The sequence below is a fragment of the Phaenicophaeus curvirostris genome, chromosome 9 (assembly GCF_032191515.1).
Source record: "Phaenicophaeus curvirostris isolate KB17595 chromosome 9, BPBGC_Pcur_1.0, whole genome shotgun sequence".
Lineage (NCBI taxonomy): Eukaryota > Metazoa > Chordata > Aves > Cuculiformes > Cuculidae > Phaenicophaeus > Phaenicophaeus curvirostris.
The window spans coordinates 11,648,384-11,665,228 of record NC_091400.1 but is presented as its reverse complement, the minus strand read 5'-3'; the positions used below and the strand labels follow the sequence as shown (position 1 = coordinate 11,665,228).

Sequence of the window (16,845 nt, the reverse complement as noted above, 5' to 3'; positions counted from 1 at the left end):
GGAGAGGCTGTGAAATAAGAAAGGAAGGAAAAGAAATTAAAGGAAAAACTTACTGTCACTGGGAGCAGAGACATGGTAGAAGGTGAATGTAGATACTTTCAGAAGAGCACAGGAAGGAAAATAAAGGACAACTTACATGCTGTGTATAGGAGCTCATGTTTATCAGCTTGGCCGGTGAAGAGGTTTGGGCTGTCATTTTCTCCCAACACAACTCTCTTCAGGGTTTCTTTTAAAAAAGCAACTTACAAAATCAGATGGGGAGAGCTAAATATTTTTTTTGAATTACAGGCACAAACGCTAAGACATAAAACTGAATTAGCTTTTCAAACACCCCCTGGCACTACCAGATTGTCTGAAGTCCCCAGGTTCAGCAGCACTCATCTCCCCAGAGTCTGTTCTGTGACCAGCGAGAAGCATAGTACCTTTTCCGGGACAAGGCACATGCCGAGGCACTGATAAAAAGGGAATGAGCTTTATTTGTGGTTAACTTCTTGAACATAAAGCCTGTCCCATACCTGCATATGTTTCAGTTTTATGAGACAGATTGCTGGGCTAATCTGGATGCAATTTTTTTATTGACCATGACTTACTTGATTTCTGTGGATGAAAAGGGCCTTCACTGACTTTTGTTGGAAATTCTCTCCTTTCCTTTCTCTTTCTTCTTTTTCCTCCTTTCCTTCCACCTTCGCAGAGCCGCCAACCAAATACCAAATCTCTCAGCCAGACGTATATTCAGCACTTCCAGGAGAACCGCTTGAGTTGCGCTGTCAATTGAAAGACGCCGTCATGATCAGTTGGACTAAGGATGGGGTCCCTTTGGGCCCCGACAATAGGACAGTGATTATTGGGGAGTACTTACAAATTAAGGATGCTACACCCAGAGATTCGGGCCTCTATGCTTGCACAGCTGTTAGGACCCTAGACAGTGATACTCTGTACTTCATTGTAAATGTTACAGGTGAGTTCATCACAGGTTTTTGCATATAGAAGCTGTAAAATGTGATATAAAGGCACATTATGGTACAATGTGAAACAGTCATAGAATCATAGAATGGTTTGGGTCGGAAGGGACCTCAAAGCCCATCCTGTCCCACCCCCTGCTATGGGCAGGGACACCTCCCACTGGGTCAGGGGCTCCAAGCCCCATCCAACCTGGCCTTGAACACCTCCAGGGATGGGGCACCCACCACTGCTCTGGGCAACCTGGGCCAGTCCCCTTAGGCACAGCGAATTAGGCTGAGTTCTGTAGTTGTTTCAAGTATTTTCCTCTTTGGTCTGACCCTGAAATGGATTCATTTGCATTTCCTTCTTTTTATGGGATCTGTAGTGATGAGCAGTTGCTGAATAGCTCTGTTTTATGCTGCTATGGCAGGATTAAATTATACAGAGCTGCTGTGCTGATGATAAAGCTGGTAGAATAAATACCAGTTGTTTCCCCCCTGCATCAGAAGAAAAAGGATGTCCTGCAGCCTGTAAGTTCAGGGATAAGTTCTGGAGACACTCAATTCTGTTCAACTGAATGTCTTTAAGGAAAAGAAATATTATAAGTGGGAAGAGATTCTTCAAGGTAGCAAGCTTCCTTTGGAACCTTTGTAGCATTTCAGGATTACTAGCGAGTTTTGTTCAGATTTTATAACAACAACGCCCAATTTGGGGTTGGAATTTCATTTTCTGTAGCTTCTGCAAAACTAACATCTGTTCCCCATGGTAGATAAACTAAGAGGTAGCGTATTGGTGTATCTGTCTGTAAAATAGACTGGTTTAAAGATTCGATTATTTTTAATGTGCAGATGCTCTTTCCTCTGGGGATGATGAAGATGACAATGATGGGTCCGAGGACTTTGTGAACGACAGCAACCAGATGAGTAAGTAACAGCCCACTGCCAGAAGTCGCTAGCAAGATCCACGTGGAAAAATACTGTCCCGTCTTTCACTCTTCTGCCTTCAGAGCTTCCTGATTGTTAACTGCATGGGCTGTCAATTGGTGGTGTCTTTGTCCTTTTCCATCTTCTGTTTCACATAGTTCATAACTTGGAAAAGAAAACGGAAAATAAACTAATATTCTTCTAAACACACTTTACTGGTCTGTACTTTCTTTCTCCCTTCTCACTAGCTTTTCTGCAGTTTCCTTTCATCCTGAACTCAAGTTCAGTCTTTGTCTGGTTTCAAATCTCACAGATGAACTAACTTGCTCCAAACCTGAGCTGAAATTTAAGAGAAGCAGCAAAGACCCAGCTCGCTTTGTTAAAAGGGGGTATGGAAACTTTTAAAATAAAATTAAGTTGTAATGATTCAAATCCTTCAGTCCTTAATCTTGGCAGAAATCTCCTCAGGGAGAATTAACGTGGAGACAATGAGGTTCTTTTGTCTGCAGAGGACCTCAAGGTTTGTTGCAAAGAAAGCAATTCAGCACTGAAACCACGTTTTATGTTGCTTGTACATGATGAAAATGGGCTAAAAGAGTCCTAAACCTACCTGAATGTTAAACTTCAGTCCCTTTGGAGAATTGGAAGAGCTATTAATAAGCTCTAAATAGAGCAGTTGCTAAGAAAAAGAAATGTAGGATTCATATTGGTTCCTTATGCCCCTGTGCACTGTTGTAAAAGCCCATGGGGACTGGTAGGTTGCTATTGCTCCTGCTGTGAGCAGGCAATAACAGGCAGAACATGGGAATCCTTCGTGGGAGGTGTCAGCCAGGTACTGAACACAGCAGCCAGGCAGCATGTTTGCTCCTCAGCCTGGTTAGTATGTGGCAGCTATACTGTATGCATGAAACACTTGTTCAGATGGTAAAGCGTGAGCCCGATTTCAGCTCTCCTGGTTAGTTACTGTTGTATACGGCTGCTCCGGTCTGATCTGTGAAATTTTAGATGCTCTTTCAAATGACAGGAGTTCTTAGCTGCCTGTTGGGTCCCTGCCATCTGTTAGTGCGAGTAACCCGTGCTGATTCACAGGTGCAGCTTGAAGGGGCTGAGATTAAGCAGCTGGAGGCTGCTCTGACAAAGGAATGCGGTGGCAAAGATAATTGGCCAGTTTGGAAAAGGGAGACTGCTTTTAAAAGAAGTTGTCTAGGCAAAACAAACCAACGCAGGCAATGTTAGCCTTCCCCTGCAAAGGACTTGTGGGGTTGAAATTCCCTTTAGGCAACATCCCTGTGTCTGTTAGCACTTTGGAGGTTTATTGGTGTTGGTTAGAGAAGGACTTGGAATATTTTTGGTGTGTTCGCCAAGACACTTGTTCTGGTCCATGCTGATGTCTTTGGAGGTTCACTGGAAGAACAAATGGATCTTTGAAGTACATAGAGTAAGAAAAAAGGACCTGATCTCGAGTCAGCTGTGCTCTGTACCACTGGGGTATCTGTTCCTTTCACACAACAGGGAGAACTGACTAGTGGTGTCCTCTAATGCTGTGATGTTCTTAAAACTATGGCTCACATTACAAGCTACAGTTAATCAATCTTGCTCCAGGAGCTGGTGAAAGGCCACTGACAATTTCCGTCTGCCAGGGATGTGGTGTGTACTTCAGTAGGGGTCAGTCACACTTTCCCTACTCAAAATGAAAGACGCGTTTAGAGTGTGAACATTGAAACATCTCTGATGGTGGGGAGAACGCAAACTCTTGAAGTGCAGGAGGGAGGAAACTGCAAGCGGATGGATTGCTTCTGAGCAGAGCGGTGCACAAACAAGTCCTTGTGAGATTGCGCAGGAACTGTTGGGGCTTCTTGCAAGCTCCAGATGGGTCCAGGGAGCAGTGTAAGCCTTACTCCCCATGTCTGAGCGCTTAAGGGAAGACTTGGAACCAGAATGATCATGGCACAGCCCTGTCTGTTTTCAATGAAAAGTTGCGTCATAGCAACTCAGTTGAATTAATACAACTTTGCTGAAAGAGGGCTGTGATCTGGCAAGATCAGAGCTCTATGAGGAATACAACTTTGTATGGAGGTTTTGAAATCACTGAAACTTGTGGATCTTGCGTCTCCTAAGCCTTCCCATTACTGTTATTTGCCATTCGCTTTCTGGATTTTACATCTCATCCAAAAGGCCACATTTAATGGAAGAAACTGTTGCAAGACAGATTGAAATGTGAATGAGGGGCTGAGAGGTAGTCTTTGGTCCCCCATGAGTGTGTGGTGTGTGATGGTCAAGTAGCCTTTACCATCTACTAAGGTGGTGGTGTGATGGTCGAATGGCCTTCACCATCTCATTAGGCAGAACTCAGGAAAGTTCAGAACCTCACAAGGGCCTCTGGTTGCTGCTTTTTAAGAGAAGTCCTTCTTAAGTGTTTCCTGAGTCTTGGTTTGAGCTTTGCAGATCTCGAACAATTTAACCGATAATTTACATACAAATTACAGCTGCGATCATTAAGGATAAGCAATGGAAATTGGCCTGGCTATGGCTGATGGAAACAAAAGGCCATAGTCTTCAAAGATTGTTGCTTTTTGATGAAACAATTCTGATAAAGTCCAGCTGTCCTGGCATGTTAATTATGATGTGATGAGGCAGGAAATGGCTGCAGTGCCTTCCCCAGGAAGCTGAACCTAGGCATTCTCATTCCTGCATATTTAAAACTAAAGGAAACCTTTCAGAGCTGTTTTGTTTACAATGGTTAAGTATTCATTTAAGCTGTTTTATTTTCTGTGCCTCTGCTAGGACTGTATTTTTCAGAGGCCAAGGTTTTCCAGTGCACATGGAGAGGCTGGTGGGGAAATCTAGCCTGATTTTCAAGGCTGCCCAGAAAACAGAACCATTTGTAGGGTCAGGAGAGGCTGTAAGTGGCTTGGTAGCTGTGAGGAGCAACTCTTGGGAGAGGAGGGGCCTCATGTCTACACTGTGTTAGACCGTTTGCCCTGTGTGTATTTTTAAGGAAAAGGCATGCAAAGAAGATTTCACCCTGCCTTTGGTGTCCTCCTAGTTTGTCAGATATTTTAACTGTCTTGAAAGAACACGATGGTAGATTTGTTCCAGACTGCATCCTGAATAGCTTTTTATTGCTTCCAGCTTTTGTTGAAGGGATTAGGTGCAGGGTGGGTTCCACTGCAAAACAGTCTTCTCTCTCCATAAAATGGGTTTCTTGACGCCTCAGTTCTCCCTGTTGCTGCCCTGAAGGAGGTGCCTGAGCTTGGTTGTGGAGGGCCACCTCCAAGGATGTTGATGTGGGACTTCCATTTACAAAGCCAAGGGCTGATCATCATCAGTTCCTACTGGCGGCAGTGGAGAATGCATTTTTGGTACTTCTGACTTATCATGAGTTTGAGAGGTGGCCCTAATTTAAGGGATTTCTGCCTTGGCCTTGGCAAAGCAGCAGCTGTAACGATGGTTGCACTGAGGTCCACCAAAAATAAATTCTTCTGGAGTCCCTGGGTAACCCTGAAGATGCTGCTATTCTGCCTCGAGTTCTGGTCAGGTGACTGGAAGCTTTATGGCTGCTTTTTTTTTTTTCTTTTCTCCTTATCACCCTTTAAACAATTTCTTCTGGGCCAAGCTATGGTAAATTGGCACCGAGAACAAAAAGCATCCAAATGGAATCCACATGCTGTTCTTTTCATGCCTTGAACAGTTTCAGAAAGGATGAAACGAGGTTCAAATTCATCAAATCCTGTAGAGTGGAAACCCACTCAAGGGAGCAGCAAAAATTGGATGTTGCCTAGAAGTGTTTTTTAATTAAAGGTCAAATACAATAGTACTGAAAACCTTGGGGGGGGGGGGGGGGCAATGTGGTCATTTCAGACACACTGTTGCCTGCTCGAGGTGCTTGTCAGGCAGGCACAGAGTTGCCTACTTTTGTATTTCTTTGTATTAGATAAGTCCAAATACAAATTCAGGCGTCCTGAAGTGAAGTGGTCCCCTGGGCTGCCTAATTTCAATTTCACATGCAGGAGATTTTGCCTGATTAGATGTAACATGTTTGCAGCAGAGTGCAGTGTGGGTCAGCAGGATATTTTCTTCACTAATGAGAGCTCTAAAAGCAATCAGGAATTCCCACCCGTTCCCCTGCTGCTCGTTACCGCTACATGCCGGAGTTTGCCCTGGTGTTGCTGTGAACTTTGAACAGCGGTGCTACCTACATCCACCTGTCCAGTTAGATGGGTTGCGATGGACGGGGTCTGTGAGACTTTGCAATTGATGGTTTATACTCATTAACTCTGTTGCTTGCTTTACTGAATCTGGATGTTTTTCCTCTTAAGACAAATAAAAGTAGTAAAAGGTGCTTTTAGCTTATGATACTTAAATCTGCAAAGAGAAATGCCATTGGATTGGTCACTGTGTGGAAGCACAAAATAGGGCACTTGTGGATGTTGCTGCTTGCGGATGTTGCTACTAGAGTGTTGAAGCCCTGGCAGAGGCTGCCCAGGGCAGGGGTGGAGCCTCCATCCCTGGAGGGGTTCAGAAAGCATGTAGATGTGGCACTTCGAGACACGGTTTAGCAGGCACACTGGGGTTGGGCTGATGGTTGCACTGCATGAGCTCCAGGTCTTCTCCAAACTCTCTGAATCTATACGAGCTGCCAGTATCCTCTCTAGAGAGCAATGGGGTGTCTCAAAGCATTTTCAGATGGCCTTTGCAACACAAGGTATCGGCATGTTTTTCTCCAAGCTCCCCTGTAATTCTGGAGTGTTGCAGATTGTGCTGAAGTGAGAGTGGTGCAAAGGGAAGCTTTGCAGAGTCCTTTTTCTCAGCCCAGAGAATTTCCTTTCCCTCTCTTCCCGTGGCATAGAACTGAGTTGCTTCTTTTTATTCTGGCCTCCTCTCTGCTCCTGCAGCTTCCATAGAGCAGTTTTTCCTCCTTGTGCCATTGTTGCTTGAGTCTCATTGGAGTGCTTTTCTTCCAGGGGCAGAGCTTTTTCAGGGATGAAGGTTGATGGAAAGGAGGGTTCTGCACATAAGCCAGAGGTTGAGCTGCCCTGTAACGTGTTACAGGCTGGTAGCAGAGTAGAAACCTTGCTGCACAAAGCAGCCTTGTTTGGGGAAATGCCCAAATGTTTGGGGTGCCCTGGAGCCTGGTCCATCCAGCCTGTGCTCACGTGGGTAAGCCATGGAGCTCGTGGTTCAGAGGTTGTGCTTGCCAGCAGATGTTTCTAAGCTTTTTATGCTCTTATAGAATCATAGAATGGGTTGCATTGGAAGGGACCTCGAAGACCATCCAGTTCAAAGCTCCTGCCATGGGCAGAGACAACTCCCACTGGATTAGGTTGCTCAAAGCCCCATCCAACCTGGCATGGAACACATTCAAGGCACGAGAAGGTGCATATGATGAACATGATGAGAAGAGACCGTGCTGGCTGCAAAGTTGCTGGGGCAAAGTTGCTAGTTTTGGGGTCAGATCTAGGTCCTCTGCTCCATCTGCTGTACCGATATAACTGGTTCAGATGGTTGATTGGCTTTGACCTGCTACTGTTTACTTTGACTTTGTTGGAATTGTGGGTAGGGCTCGGTAGTGGTCACCTTGCATTGCCTTGCGGAAGATGTTTAGCCATCCAGAGAAAATATCCTTTTAATATACTGGTACCAACATGCAATTCCACCTTTGCCTGGTATACTTGTAATGTAATTTGGCCTTTGCGTGTAGTACTTAATTCCTTCTGTTATTGTAATGTGGTCCTGGTTTTAGCAAATAATGTTAACGGTGGTTTTCCTTGCATCCCTAATTCACTTTAGTCTGTGTAACAATTTCTTAGTGTTGCAGTCCAATTTCCAATCGTTACCTGATTTTCTGTTTTGATTACACACACAAATCTGCTTTGCTTTTCTACTTCATTAATTTTAACACTAATTGCTACTTCGGGCAAAAAAAAATCACTTATCGTTCTTAGCATCATTATAAGGCTTGCTTTTGGAATGTTTTCTTTATTCTGAGAGGGACGTTGTTAAAGGATTTATTTCTGTATTTTCTATCCAGCTGTATTTTTATTTGGGAGGGGCCGGGGGGTGGCAGTGTTTCTGGGTTTGCACTGATTGTAAGAACTGCTATAAATATTTGAGGAACGGAAGACTTTATTTATAGTGGAGTTTTAGGCGCTAATGAAGGAAATGAAACAGGACTGGGAGAAATGAAGTTATTTTTTTGGACCCCTCTACTCCTAAAAATTCCACACTAATCTGATTTGCTTCAGGAAAAGCCCATTGTAAAAGAAATTAATGTTTCCTCCTATTAAACGGATCTTGAATCGTTAACTTTTTAATAACTGTTATGGTGAGACAGCTGAAGCGATGCCACAAAGGCACTGTGTGATGCAGCCAAAGCGGTGTATTGATCCAGAATGGGGATAACCTTGTGTTTGGATCCATATCCAAATTTATTTCTTGGAGGGTAAAAGCACATGGTAGCTGTATGGTTTGTTCTGCTGTGTTTGCTGTACCGGTATGTGGCAAATGATTGAGAATGTGGGTGAGAGAAGGGTTTTCCGTGTGCTCCTCATGCTTCTCATGTGGGCACTGGCTGGGCCAGGGCATGGTAAGGAGTGAGCCAGGAGAGCTTTGCCAAGAGCTGGTAGAAGCGATCACTGCGGTGAATACGGGCTGAGAGAGAGACTTGTTTTGTGTCATGATGTTGGACACCACTGAACATTTGGGCTTCAGCAGGATCATGAGAATGGAAATTCCCTGCGAAATTATAAACACTGTTGATGAGTTTTGCTGGTCCCCTTGGTTAAGGTTTCAGAAATGTATTCCATTTGTAAATGTATTTTAGTGGTTTGTGTGAGGATAACAGCACCGTTCACCGTGCTGTGGTACGCTGGAAGTTTCAGTGCCAGGCAGGTAGGTGTGTTTATCCCCCTTCTAACAGGTGGGAGAGGATTAAGGCAGATGCTTCCAACAGATCTGTCTGGCTTCAGAGCCAGGTTCCGAGAATTCAGAGTTTGCTCAGCACTCACAGGAACTCAACTTGACAGGGAAGCATGTGATCATTTGAGTCTGATGAAAACTTGGTCCCTGCACAAAGGATATCTGTGGTTAATTTTGTCGTAAACGATGCACTCAAGGCTACAGACCGAGCTGTTTGCAAAACTCTGGTCAACACTTGTGGTGTATGATTTCCAGGCGTGTGCTCTTTCTAAGCCACACTGGCTCTGCTAAAACGAATACGTGCGGCACTTCATGTCTGTGGAAGGGAGCTCAGATTTTGAGTACTGATGTTTCTGTGTGTATCTCTGGAACAGGGGCACCCTATTGGACACACACGGACAAGATGGAGAAGAGGCTACATGCGGTGCCAGCAGCAAACACAGTCAAGTTTCGTTGTCCGGCAATGGGGAACCCAACACCAACCATGCGATGGCTGAAAAATGGGAAGGAGTTTAAACAAGAGCATCGTATTGGAGGATATAAGGTATGTTCTCATGGTGTGATTTTGCAATTTCTGTTCTTGACCAAAGCTGTGAAAAATCCTCCAACTTGCTGAAGTCAACAGAAAATATTTTAATGGCCTTGGATCAAATGTTGAAGCATAGAAAAGTAATTGTTTTCTTCTGGGGAAGGGTGGGTAGTTTCTTTGGCAGTTGCTGAGCATTAATTCTGTATTTTTTCTCAAATTCAAGCTTGTAGAACTAGGCTTATTTATAGAGATTTACTTGGAAAAGCTCTATTCATTTTCAGCTGCATTGTTAAAAACATGAACATCCACTCTAGTAAGTGAGGATAGCGTAATAAAGGAAGGGTTGAAAGTCAAAAGTTATTATTTTCTATAGAGTTTATGATCTGTGACACTGAAATGGGAAGCAGAATTTGAGGGAAAGTAACAGCAATTACTTACAAGGGTTTGTTTGAATTTTAAACAGCTTCAGATTAGATGTTTCATTCTAAATTGGTGGTTACTGATTAAGAGAGAGTTTTAGGGAGGGCAGCTAAATCTGTGGGTTAGTGCACGCACCTTTGACCTCCTGATATCTGCCTAGGTCAGGCCAGAAGTCAGGATTCGGTCATCTTATCCCACTCCCCATAGGGAGTGGGAGTGCGTGACTGATGGCAAATCGCTGTTCAAGCACGACCTTTGCCATCCTGTCCCTTGTTTCTGAGGTTTCTTTCCCTCTTCTGTGGATCTTCTGGCTGTGGCCTCCTCATGGACCCCAACACTTCCGCAGCTTCTCTCAAAGGATGAGAAGTTTGAGTTGATCACGTCGTGTCACAGTTGTAAGCCTCATCTTAGTCCTATTGCTGAGGAGCTCAGAGCAATTTGTAATGGTCATTAAGACAGCAGCTGACTTTTCCCAGACAACATAGTAAACTTGAGACCGTGTACTGGGGCTGCCTCGCCCCAGCGATCGCGGTATTTTTAGGGTGCTGCATTTGTGATGCCCTGATGGAGCCAGGGTGTATTTTGCTTCATGTGCTGTTGACTCAGATCCTGCCTGGGACAAAAAATTCTGTTTTCCAGTGCAGGGGAAGACAAGCCATAGTCTCCTTTACTCTCTAGATACATTTACTGTCGAGAGTGTCACTTTTTCCAACATTGGTGTTAGCAGAGAGTGAAGCCGAGAAAATCTCCCTGTGTGAGCACTAATTATCTATGTAGACTTTTCCATCTATGTTTGCTTATACCATAAATTACTGTTGCTTATGAGTGTACACCTGGCAACACCTTCTGCTTTTCATAACACTGTGGAGTGGTAATGAATTGGCTGCAAGTCAGTGATTTTCACCTTTTGCAGTGCTTATTTAAAAACAAACAAAAAAAAAAGCCAGTTAAAAAAACCCCAAAACTGACCCAAAAAAATGAACTAATCCTGTCTTGGAAAATAACAGTAACTGTTTCGGTACTAACTGAGACATCATTTGAACCCTTTACTTCTCATGGAGAGGAAATGCAGAGATCGCTCTTGAAAACTGTGAAGGAAAATGTGGGTCTTGGAAGGCAGGATAGAGATACCTGATCCCTCTGGCTTGTGGGCGTGGATCTTGGGCAGGGTAAATCAACCTGTGCTGGGCTCCGTGCTGCTGCTGCTGGCCTGTGTTAGGGGTCTGGGTGAGCTCATCGAGATTTGTGCCTGTTAGGAAATTGTACGCATTTCACTTAGGTATGTACTCCAGGAGGAAACCACAGATGCCCGTTTCTAAAGCCAGCTGGATAAGTGAAGTGTATACCTGTAATTCTAGATCATAACTTCTTACACTTCTTTCAAGGAACAAAAGAGGGGGTACGGCTGTAGGTTTTAGACTTTCTTGTTGCTCAGAAAGACATCACATTTTTAATGATCTGGTAGCATTTACTTATTGTGTACCTAATCTATGTATATAGTTTTGAATAACCATTTTTAAGGTGGAATCTTGTTTTCAGTGAATGAGTGTTAAAGACTGAGGCCTCCAGAGCTTCTGGAAGTTGTGTCCTCCTTGTTAAAGGGACAGGATGAGGTCACCGTAGGCTTATTCAAAATCACTCTGGGATAAAGAAAGAATTGTTTTTTCTTGATGCCTTTGTACTGACAAAGTTGTAATGAAGGAACCCTCAGAAAGGTCTCAGTCTTTCCCTGTTGGTCCGTGTTCAGCCAGATATCACAGGAACTTGCAATAATTTTTCTACGGCAGCTTGTCTCGAACCCAGATATTGCTGTGTGTGAAGCATTTCTTCAGGACTTCTTCATGTTCATAATGCTTTGGGCAACTAGAGTAGCCAGAAGCAAACTTGGCTGTATCTGCCGTCACCAGCTGATGTAACACCATCTCGGAAGAGGCAACCGTCCCTTGAAGATTTCAAGAACAAAAGAAAGAGAACGAAAACGTGAAGCTTTCCAGTAGTCTTCCAGCCACCTCTCTCCTATTTAAGCTAAGAAATCCCCCCTCTTTATCACAATCAGATAGTGGCCTGTAGTACTTTGTTGCACTGACTGGGGAATGCCTTGAGTCAATTTGCACTAGCAGGCTAGCAGAAGGGTGTATGTGCTGGCCAAGATAGCTTCCAGAGCAGAATTCCTCCACCATGACTCAAGCTGGGTAGCTAATTTCAAAATCAAACCGTTCTTGATTTTTCAAGGTGTGCCCAAAGCTCCTACAGCAAGGAGAAAATGATCAGTTACTGAATGTCTGAACCTTTTTTAGTCTTTTAAATCTGTCTTTAAAGTGATAATAGCTCTTGCTTGGCCATTTAAAGACATTTTATAATTTCTGTGAGTGAATAATCTCAATCCTCTATGAGACCCCATGGGAGCCTTTACTGCACCGTACACCACCCGGAGAGTAAACGTGCTTCTGTCAGCTGTTACTGTTTAACAGGTGTGGGTTTTCACATCTGCATTTTGATAACTTCATCACTACAGTCATCTTATACACATTTAAATTCAGCCAGGTAAACACGGAGCGAAGAAAGAGTTCTGACTCCATAGGAACTATAAAAGCCTTGGCTTTTGCATGAATGTTCTACACTTGTTCTCTCTCTCTAAGCAGTACCAGTAGACCTCTGAACTGCATTGATTTTGTGGGGAATCATAGGCTGGTTTCTAATTCTTCTTTGCTTTGAAAGGGAGTGCAGGGATAGAAGGATGGGGAATGGTTTTCAGCGGAAAGAAGGGAAATTGAGATGAGATCTTGGGAAGAAATGTTTTCCTGTGAGGTGAGGAGGCCCTGGCCCAGGTTGCCCAGAGCAGTGGTGGCTGCCCCATCCCTGGAGGTGTTCAAGGCCAGGTTGGATGGGGCTTGGAGCCCCTGATCCAGTGGGAGGTGTCTCTGCCCATGGCAGGGGGTGGGACTGGATGGGCTTTGAGGTCTCTTCTGACCCAAACCATTCTGTGATTCTTCTTAGGGAATATTTGGAGAGCTCATGCCTTCCATTAGAAGGGCCTTGGTGAGCAACCAAAAGAAAGTGAATGGCGTTAAACTGCCACCACCAAAGAGACCATCTGTTTGTTGGGATGAGGTAGCGAAGGCAGATTATGTAGAAAGGCCATGTTAACAAACCTCTCCAGTCGGGGAGTTGCAAACTGCGTGGTGGCAGGGACGTGGCAGGAGTGTCGTGTGTCTGAGACTGAAAGGGTCAAGTTGGGAGTCTTAAGCAGGATGAGGTTCTGTCATCCCAGCCAAGGGGAGATTCTCTGGGCTTTGCAATTTTGCACTTGCAGTCAGAAATGAACAAGCCAACAAGTTGGATCTAGTTGAATCCAGATCCAGGACATAAATCCCGTTGTGTGATGATGTGTCAGAAATGCTTTGAGCCTCTGCAGCAGTTGTTTAGATTAAACTGAGGAGGCTTAAGCTGTTGTTTCTGTATTAAGATGTTATCTCTTGTCACTGGAGTTACAAGAAGGAGATTGCACAAATGTTTTATATCGTCATCCGTGATATCCACTTGTGGATCTACGTTAGTTGTGTTTTTTATTCTATGCTAAACATCGTGTTTTGCTATAAAATTAATTACTTACAGCTTGTTACCAATATTTATTATGCTTTAACTTCCATGGAACCATGATTTGTTCTTCCTGTTTTGCAGTCAGATAGGTTAAAACCACTTGCTCTGATCCTGAGCAGCGTGATGTAAATGATAATGACAAAAATGACTCGGTCACTTTGACCGAGTCTCTCTCCAAACAGCTCATAAAGAAGTAAAATATTCAAAATATGTCATTGTTGTATTTGTTATTTGCCAGGGGTTTATGACAGTCATTCTTCCTGACCCACACTTTGACTTTCAAGGTTGCTTAGCAGAATAACAGGACAATAAAAGAACACTGATAAACTCTTTCTTTATAAACTTCATTCTTAGCTATTTGTAGCATGAAAAAAAAATCTATAGTTTTGATTTATATGGGGGGGCAGGGAGAGGAGTTGTAAGTTTGAGCTGGAGAGTTTAGGGTCATGTTGTCACACATTTCTGTGATGTTTGGTGAGCATCCCTGCCCTTCACCTGCTGCTGAAGGATCGTCTACATTTGTGTTGTTTTTCAAAGCCCACATGGACAGTTGTTAGCTGATATTATTAACATGGAACTGAACATAACAGTAATAACTAGTTAAGAAAGTAATTACTAGCTGAGAGGACCAGGAAAGCCAGGAGCCCCTTACAGAGAAGACTCTTTTCTTCCAAGCTTTGAACTGAAGGCGTTTTTACCTCCGGCAAGTGCGAGAGCTAAGCTGTTGGCATGGGGGACGCAGCCCCGCACAGCCTTTTCTTGCTGGAGGAGCATCTACACAACAGTAAGGCACAAAGTGGAATTTCAGACCTGCAGTTGTAATGATCTTTTAAGAACATATAGTTACTGGAAGTGTCATGGAATGGTCCATCAATTTTTCTGATGTGCTGCGCTGAATTACTGCTTTCCATTTGGCTGATTAAAATGACTGTACCAGATTGTCTTTTCATTCCATTTGCTAAAATACCTACTTTACAGTTGGAAGAGGTGTGCATTACAGCTACACAATGTTAGGATCTTCGAGCACTTTGTCAAAAGTGTAATGCTAAAACAAGGGATTAGTGGATAGCCAGCAAAAGGTCAATTTGGGAGCCAATTTATGATGCAGGAAATGTATATATGTGTACCGGATGACTCGATATCCTTCCAGTATTGGGCTGGATCCTATTTTCTGCAAGAGCGATGCCAGCACTCCTTTTGAGTCATTCAAATGGGAACAGAATCAGCACCTCTAATGCATTCTGTCCAAGAGGAATTGTATGCAATAAATGTGTGTTCTTATGCTCTGTTTCCATGAGGATTTTCCTCAGGCTTTTTTCATGAGACAGCATCTTCACTTCTTTCTTGTGATACCCCTAGAGATGTGGCCACTCTGTGTGCCTGTGGAGGGATTCCAAACCTTGCTAAATGTCTTTGTTTCTCACAAATGTGAGCTGTGTAATCGAGCTGTTAGAGAAAGACGGAGACATAGAGGTTAGGGGAGCAGTATCCATCCAGTACTGCTGGTGGGTAGTTAACATCAGATGATTGTTTGGAGACAGATGGGAAATGTCGTGAGGGCGTGAATTCACTTCAGAGTGGATTGAGAGGTAAAGTCTGGTAAGACAACTGCTGCTAATTTGGGCCGTCCTTGTAATGCTGGTAGCTCTGAGCGTGCACCATTGTCTACGGGGCTCGGATCAGGGGTGAGGTGAATTTATAGCAGAGTGCATGAAAGCTTTCCCTGCTGCAGCCATGCCATACGGTTCAAGCATCAATAAAGTATTTCAGTGCTGGAACTGACGAGTGAGCACGGAAGAGGCTGTTAAACATGGATTACAAAAGTTTAACTATTCAAGAAACGGTTCTTTTGGAGGGGGAGAGGGTGAATCTATGCCACAAAGTTCTCAGCCTCTCTGGTTACAATCCACCAGGTCCGCAACCAGCACTGGAGCCTCATCATGGAGAGCGTGGTCCCGTCTGACAAAGGAAATTACACGTGTATTGTGGAAAACCAGTACGGATCCATCAATCACACCTACCATCTCGATGTTGTTGGTGAGTAAAACTGTCACATGCAAGGCAATGTTCGTAATTAATGAGCTTGTTAAAATATTTTGAACTAAACTGATGCAGTTTGCATCAGTTTTGAAGGTGATTGCGCAGTAGTCTAAAGATAAGATTGCACTTCATAAATAATTATTTTACAGCTTTGTATATTAATTTTGTCTTGCTCATGTCTGTAGGACTCATCTACACATACCTTGTCAAAGGTGTGATATCCATGTGTGCAAATGAGTTCTTGCTGTTGCAATACACCTTTAGGCTTACCAGGAAGAGCAAATAATAAATACTAATGCCGTTTTAATCATTAGCATTATAATTTAATTGTTAGTTGTGCAATTATGCTAACACGTTTAAATGACTGCAGTTATGGAAACTGTCAAGTGATCCTCTAGATTGTAACGAAAAGCTAGGTGTTGACTTCGATGAAGTTAGTGCAGATCCGGAGCTTCAGGAAAGGTACTTTGCATCCACAGCAGTGTAACAGAGATCCAACCGCAGCCCATTGTGTGGGCAGCGGGGAATCCCTGAAACACAGGCAACAAAAATTGTAAAGACATGGCTTTATATATATAAGGACAAATTCTACAAAGCTGTCAGTTTGGCTGTTGCAATAGGGCATGTTGGTAGCAGAACACCTCTGGGTGTCTGAGCTTCAGTGACTGAAGTCTGTCTTGAATGGGCTTTACTCTCCAAGCTTGTAGGGTGATCCGAGCATCACCTTCTCTGTGAAGAAAACTTTTGATCAATCAGTATTGAAAGCAAAACTGAATTTGATTATTGTAAGCTATTTTTGGCTGGTGACTGACTGCCTAGTGGAGAATCTCACTGTGAGTTTGGGTTTATATGACCAAAACAGTGGCAAAATTTTCATTTCCTTATATCCCAACTGGTTTTTTCATGAATAAAAATGCGTCCCTTGCATTGTTTTGGACATTTGTTAAAAATAGTATCTTGCTTTGTCTGAGGCCACTCAAATCTGCACTAAATCTTCCAAAAGAAAACAAGTGCCAACTCCTCAGGTAGCAAGAAATGACTGTTAAACTGAAGCCCTACCACTATCTCCAACACATTTAAGTCTTCAAGGCCAGCTCGCCTGTGCTTGGCTTTAGGTAGTCAACACTGAAAGCAGTGAGGAATTTTATAGCCATGGTGATATTTTGTCGTGCTTAATAGAGAGAGCACTGGGTTATTGTTAAGGTGAACCCAACAACTGGCAAAGCCATTGTTGTCTGAACACTTGCTTAAGGTTAAGCAAAGTTTATGGAGGGCGCAGCAGCCACGGCTGCCAGGGCTGGTGGTAAATCATGCTCTGTGTGCCTCAGCCCTCGCTGACCAGCTCGCTGGAGGGTACCAGGCTGCTCGGCTGGGCTTGCCAGGGACGAGGCTTGACTTGAAGCCTGGCCCAGGAAGAATGTGAGGGGATGATGAGTCACTGGAGGTTTTTGGTTTTTTTTATTTTGTGGTTTT

General features: G+C 43.7%; 1 protein-coding gene across 2 annotated transcripts in view; it reads left to right on the top strand.

The window, feature by feature from the left end:
- The window catches only part of FGFR2 (fibroblast growth factor receptor 2), an 86,362-nt gene that overhangs the window by 19,277 nt on the left and 50,240 nt on the right, over nucleotides 1-16,845 (top strand). For both annotated transcript variants that reach the window (XM_069863728.1, XM_069863727.1), the window contains exons 3-6: nucleotides 692-958; nucleotides 1,791-1,865; nucleotides 9,158-9,327; nucleotides 15,246-15,369. In XM_069863728.1, coding sequence (XP_069719829.1) covers nucleotides 692-958; nucleotides 1,791-1,865; nucleotides 9,158-9,327; nucleotides 15,246-15,369 — 636 coding nt within the window. The remainder of the gene's footprint in view (nucleotides 1-691; nucleotides 959-1,790; nucleotides 1,866-9,157; nucleotides 9,328-15,245; nucleotides 15,370-16,845) is intronic.